Here is a 5,956-nt window from a genome sequence, read left to right as displayed (position 1 = left end):
AAGACCAATAGTTACATCATATATGACGTATATGTGTGACGTATATACTGACGTCATTGTTATGACGTTCAAAATAACGTCAGATTTAGGTCATAATCACCAATTAGTGACAAAAATCACGTATATTTACGTCATTACAACGTCAGCCAGAGGCGTATTTAACGTCGGTGCAACCGGTGCGATGCACCGACGGGCCCCGGGATCTGCGGGCCCTCGGTGCATGATAAACATTTATAAATTTATAATATTCATAACATTACCTATCGGAGTTGCGAGTGCCGAAGGAAGATGTTGCAAACAAATTTATGTCGGTTAAAGTTCGAAGAGGTGTTCGTTTCTAAATTTGCATACAAATAAAAAATCATTAAAAACTTTTGTCCAATTGCCTTTAATAAATAATAATAACAATAATAATAATAATGATAATAATAATAATAATAATAATAATTATTATTATTATTATTATTAATTAAAGGGCCCTCTCATCTTTGTCCTTGCACCGAAGTTTTACCAGTCTTAAAAACGCGCCTGACGTCAGCTGGTTGCTTGGGACAATTAATTAAATATGTTTTTTGGTCACACATTAAACAGCGATATTTCCGAAAGTGTGTGTGTAAATTTGCAAGCATTTTGCAAGCACTTTTATTATTATGTTTTTTTTTTATGTTACTTTATGAACTTTAACTCAAAAAAAGTCTAATTTAAAGAAAGTATAATTTTAACTTTCACATTTATTTTAACAGTTTTACAGTTGGTACGAATTACATTACAATCAATTGCAATCACTCACAAATAAATCTATGGGTCAAAATCAACTATAGGAAGACGCAATCAAAAAGAAAATGAATTACCTACTTACTATTTACTCGCAATAAATCTTTATCTCAAATTTCAACACCACCATCCGATCTAATCTATCTGGTAATATTTATTCGTTATTATTCTATTTTTAATTTTTCTAAAAAACTCACTACATATATATTGTTTAATGTATTATACTACCGATCAATGATTACGGTAATGTTTGTTTAAAGAAAACAAAACTTACTTTTCAGATAGCAATTTCCAAAAACAAGTATTACGACAATTGCAAATAATTAATCTCACAGACAACTACAAATTACTGAGAAGATCTCAGTGTAATTTATTAACAAAAGGAATTTATATTTCAAAATTATAATTTTCCCTTAAAAGAAATACAGAAGAATCGGAGATGTTGGGAGAATTTTTCAGAATCCAGGACAACAATTTCAAAACTTTTGTACACAAATTTATTTATTACTACATTTTTATTGTATTTACAGTTTGTAAATTTAGTATTAATTTATTATTGCGTTTCAGATTAAAGAATTACCGCAAATCGGAGGAGCATCGTACAAACAAACGTGGTGAAACGCGTACCGACTGAAGAATAATGTCCAATGATTTATCCAAGACATACAAAGTTTGATAGATTTTAAAGAAGAACAAAACTTGGTGCAAGTCTTTTGCAGCGGCTAACAAAGTTTTTTACAAACGCGCGCTATTTCAACGCTATTTCAACGATAGACGAGATCGCGGTGTGCGATCTATAGCAAGAATGTCATATTGTCTAAGTAACCAATTTTTGAAACTCGAACCATCACTTTTCGTCAGGATATATATGGACCGTTTATTTTGAAAGTGGTGTAAGTTTATTTTTGAAAAAAATGAGATCACGTAATTCATAATTCATAATTGACAGATATGTTAACCTATAAGTTTCTCGAAACAAAAGAAAAAATGGATTTACACCACTTTTTTAAATAAACGGTCCATATATTCTCGCCTCGAGCAATGAGATAATCATCTCGGCAGGGGCGACGACAACCATCTTCCACGCGGAGATACCGCGTTGTTACATAAATTAGAAAAAAAATGTCATTCCTCTTTTCGAGGTATTTTGTAAATTTTTAATTTTGTGACGGACACTTGACCATCTCGTGTAAAAAGTTGAAAACGATAATTCAACTTGTACGGTTCGAGAGAGGTCCAAGATATTAAAATGGAATCAATATCTTGGACAATGGTTACGTCGCCGCCGCCGGCGCTGGAAACAAAATCGGTCGAAAGCAATGAATAACATTGCAAGGACGTCGACGCTGACGATGACGAATCCAGTGTCAGCGCGCTTGAGTATTTCTGCGGAGAAACACATACACACAATTGCCGCAGTTGCGTAAGCACGAGCATGTTTCGCGTCCAACCGACGCTGCTTGTCTTCGTCAAGTATAACTTGAGAATGCCATTTGCGTTCAGCATTTTATTGCGCTTCACAAAGCAACGCATCGGTACACGACCAGATTCCTCATTTCGATTCGCTTTCAGAGACCTACAATAATAATAATTTCATTGATTTCATGTTTGTTCTCCAATAAAGATGATTGAGATGACGGGACTTACTACCATACACGCACCTTAACAACAAGTCCCAAATTTTATTCCAGTAAACAGTGGCATCCCGAGTATCTTCCTCGTTAAACATTTTGTTCTCCATTAGTATCGCGGCCAGACAAAACAAGTGATCCAAAACGGACTCGTCTAACGAGGAGGTTGAGAGCGACTTCCGTCAACCGTAGCAACAGAGGCGCAAGATTGTCCGACTTCGATAAGGGGACTGCGGATATTTTCGTCGTAACGTTTTCGTCAAGATTTTCAGCACAGGCCACACTTGTTCGGGGGACTACTTTCCGTCACAAAATCGTCACAATATTCTCTATTCTACCTATTGTACACTCGCGCTTAGGGTTAGGTTAGGTTCCAGAGAGAAACTGCCAAGAAACGAGCTCGCATCAAGGGAGCAAGCAAAATTCATCGCGTTATCCTGGATTTGTTTCACGACTGAAAAATACAAAAATATGTTTACACGTTTTTTTCTGTTACATTGTTTTACCTTTTGTTTTTTTTTGTATTACCAAATTGACAAATTAATACCTTCACTGGCAAATTGAATTGAAAACTGTACCATCGTGTATCTAGCTCGCAGTTCTCTCGAACAAGTGACCACATACTACGCAGAATGTCTTTCCATTTGTACAAGACAGTGGAAGCGAAGTGCTGCAACGTATCTCATCAGAACTTTCAAAATGATAAATCTTCAAGAAAATGTGCAACAATTTGTATTTTTCTAGCGAGTCGGCAAAAGGACGACGTTCCGCCAGCCAGTTGTTCGTCACTTCCTTTTTTCAGGATTTTTGCTGCTTTTTCGTTTGAACTTCGCAGACAATGGTCTAGTTTTCACCGAAGCATTAATTCACACTTAATGCGACGTAGAATCAAATTCAAGTCGATGGAAACCTGTCAAATTGCACTGATTTCACTTCCGCTTTGATCTATAAGTACTCTACTTCTAATGGAAACGGAACACTAAATTTGATCTGTACCGGAGTGAAACCGAATTGAGGATTTCGGTGGAAACTAGACCAATGGGTGCGCGTTCAGACAACTGAACGGTTGAGAGATCATCACTTACGATAAGACTATTCTTCAAAATCTACAGCGGTTCCAAAAGTATGATCCAATAAGAAGTGATTGGATCTCTCAACCATAGTGCAACTGTTGAGTTGTCTGAACGCATCCTATCATTTAACTCGTTACTGGCTGCTTTCCTTTTAGGAGACACAGGTCTAGTTTCCACCGAAGCATTAATTCACATCTAATGCGACGTAGAATCAGATTTAAGTCGATGGAAACCTGCCTCAAATTGAGCTAATTTCGCTTCCGCTTCGATCTATAAGTACTCTACTTCTAATGGAAACGGAACACTAAATTTAATCCGTACCGAAGTGAAACCAAATTGAGGGTTTCGGTGGAAACTAGACCACAGTCGACACAAGAAGTAGTTTTTGATTAAACGCAGGCATGCAAAAGGATTTCGCGAAATTCCGACTTTTAATTTTTCCCATTTAAAAAACTTGGAATTTTTGCAATTCCGGTAACCAAAAATGACGAGATGTGGCAAAATAATTCAGACAAAAGTTGCAGAGATCTGGAGAAGATAAGATTTTTAATTCAAGGTTTTTTGGATAAGTCCCTAGGATCTAGGGAAACGTAAAAATTGCTTGAAACGGCAAATGTGCAATTAGAGAAAAGCCTAAAAGCGGCCATGCCATTGTAGTTTTTTACGACGGTTTCAACTGCTGGTTTTAGCCGTATTTCCACAAAAATGGAACTCAAAAGCCGTTCTACATTAAACGCAAGTATCAGATCTCGTGGAATTGACCAATTGCAGAGTCAAATCAGCCAATCGACCAACGTGATTGATCAGTTCCACGAGACCTGCTCCTTGAGTTTCATGGAGAACGGCCTTTGAGTTCCACTTTTGTGGAAATACGGTTAAAACCAACGGCTGAAACCGTCGTAAAAAATTACAATAGGATGGCCGCCCCAACCCTGGCTAGTACGGTGCCGACCTGAAGCTCAATGTTACGGTGCAGACAATATAGTAGCCTCTCTCTCCAGCTGCTTTGTGCGCATGCGGTGAACATTCAAGCACGCTTGCGCATTTCTCTTTCTCGCGTTCTTTCTCTCATTTTCTAATGCTTTATCTCGCTCGCACTCACTTGGTAGATGCGCCTACGCATAATGACGCTCGACCATCTATGCCCTTATTTGGACTTCGTGCGTCTCCCTTTCTCGGGCCTCGTGTCTCTCATTGCGAAGATACGCGACTAGCCACGGCTGGGCCGCTCTCAGATTTCTCTCTGGTGCAATACATCCCATCTAGGGTTTTCTGGATAAGTTTCTAGGATTTAGGGATTTATGAAAAGAAATGTTACCGGGTTCAGGGGCCGAAGGCCCCTGGATCCTTGGAAAGAAATGCAACCGAATTCAGGGGCCGAAGGTTCCTGGATCCTCGAAAGGAAATGTAACCGGGTTTAGGGGCCGAAGGCCCCTGGATCCTTAGACGCGAACCCAGAAATTGTGCGCACTCGGACGCGGAGCCAGGGTGCAGGAGGCGAAGCCCCCGCTGGGGGTTTAGGGGCAAAGCCCCCAAGAAAAAAGGGGGTGCAGGGGGGGCTCAAGGGGGGCGAGGAGGGGGCGAAGTTTCTCTCCCTACCATAAAGCTACGTTGCAATTGAGAAAAAAAGTGTCCACCAGAAAAAGATGATCGTCGGAAATGACGATCCGCGCGATCACAAGAACTCGAAAGAAAAACCGGAGATAATCGAATATAATGAACTGAAATTTTTATACGCACGGCAGTCTGATACTTACATGTGCACATGTAAGATATGTCTGTCTGTAGATAAATTTTTGGTGCAGCCGCGCCAAGATTTTTCATTAAATATTTTTTATTTTGACAAAAGTTTGCTTTTTTCTTTTTTTTTGTTTTTCGCGGTAAGTAAAGTTTTGCCGAGTCTACTTAGTGTTAGTTTTGCTACAAATCCTCTTGTTAATTTAATAGACCCAGACAATTCTTTCTTTCAAAAGTTTTTCCGTAACGAAAACTTAACAAAGTAGTTATACGTATACTTAGATTAGGGTAATAATGTACAAAAGAGTAACGTACAAAATTTACTTGGTGCTACATTGTGATATCACTTTTTTTTGTAAAACGGGTTTTTNTAAAACGGGTTTTTGGAGAAAGAATGTTTTGTAGTATATAAATGTATCTAATCGCGAGCCCTTTAAAGTTAAAAACTGTAAATTTTAGGAATTTTTGAAATTAATAATAAGTGTAAAATTTAAAAAATTGATTTTGATTGGCCATTTGCTAAATACTTAACGTTGACAAGTAACATGTATATAAATATATGTGTGTAAGTGTGTATTAAATGAAATTATAATGTCTTTGGTATATGGGAGAAACGTATATTGTAAAAGTCTCGTTTAAAAAATTATATAATATTATATGTAGTCACTAAATAAATATAATTTTATTATATTATCATTCTATTATATTATATCTATATATTATTGTGTATACGATTAAATA

At 37.4% G+C, this 5,956-nt stretch overlaps 1 protein-coding gene across 1 annotated transcript; it reads right to left on the bottom strand.

Moving 5' to 3' along the window:
* Positions 1 to 1,226: 1,226 nt before the first annotated feature.
* LOC109862877 lies at positions 1,227 to 3,327 on the bottom strand. The gene is made up of 3 exons (XM_020443039.1): positions 2,953 to 3,327; positions 2,436 to 2,859; positions 1,227 to 2,350 (listed from the first exon to the last, which is right to left on the bottom strand). Exons 2-3 carry the CDS (start codon positions 2,513 to 2,515, stop codon positions 1,900 to 1,902), a joined length of 531 nt encoding a protein of 176 aa, XP_020298628.1. The 5' UTR covers positions 2,516 to 2,859; positions 2,953 to 3,327; the 3' UTR covers positions 1,227 to 1,899.
* Between the last annotated feature and the right edge of the window lie 2,629 nt (positions 3,328 to 5,956).

Source organism: Pseudomyrmex gracilis, unplaced genomic scaffold (genome assembly GCF_002006095.1).
Source record: "Pseudomyrmex gracilis isolate BER0280 unplaced genomic scaffold, ASM200609v1 scaffold_2550, whole genome shotgun sequence".
In the NCBI taxonomy this organism is placed as follows: domain Eukaryota; kingdom Metazoa; phylum Arthropoda; class Insecta; order Hymenoptera; family Formicidae; genus Pseudomyrmex; species Pseudomyrmex gracilis.
The sequence above is the reverse complement of the archived record's forward strand: the minus strand, read 5'-3'. Positions and strand labels throughout refer to the sequence as shown.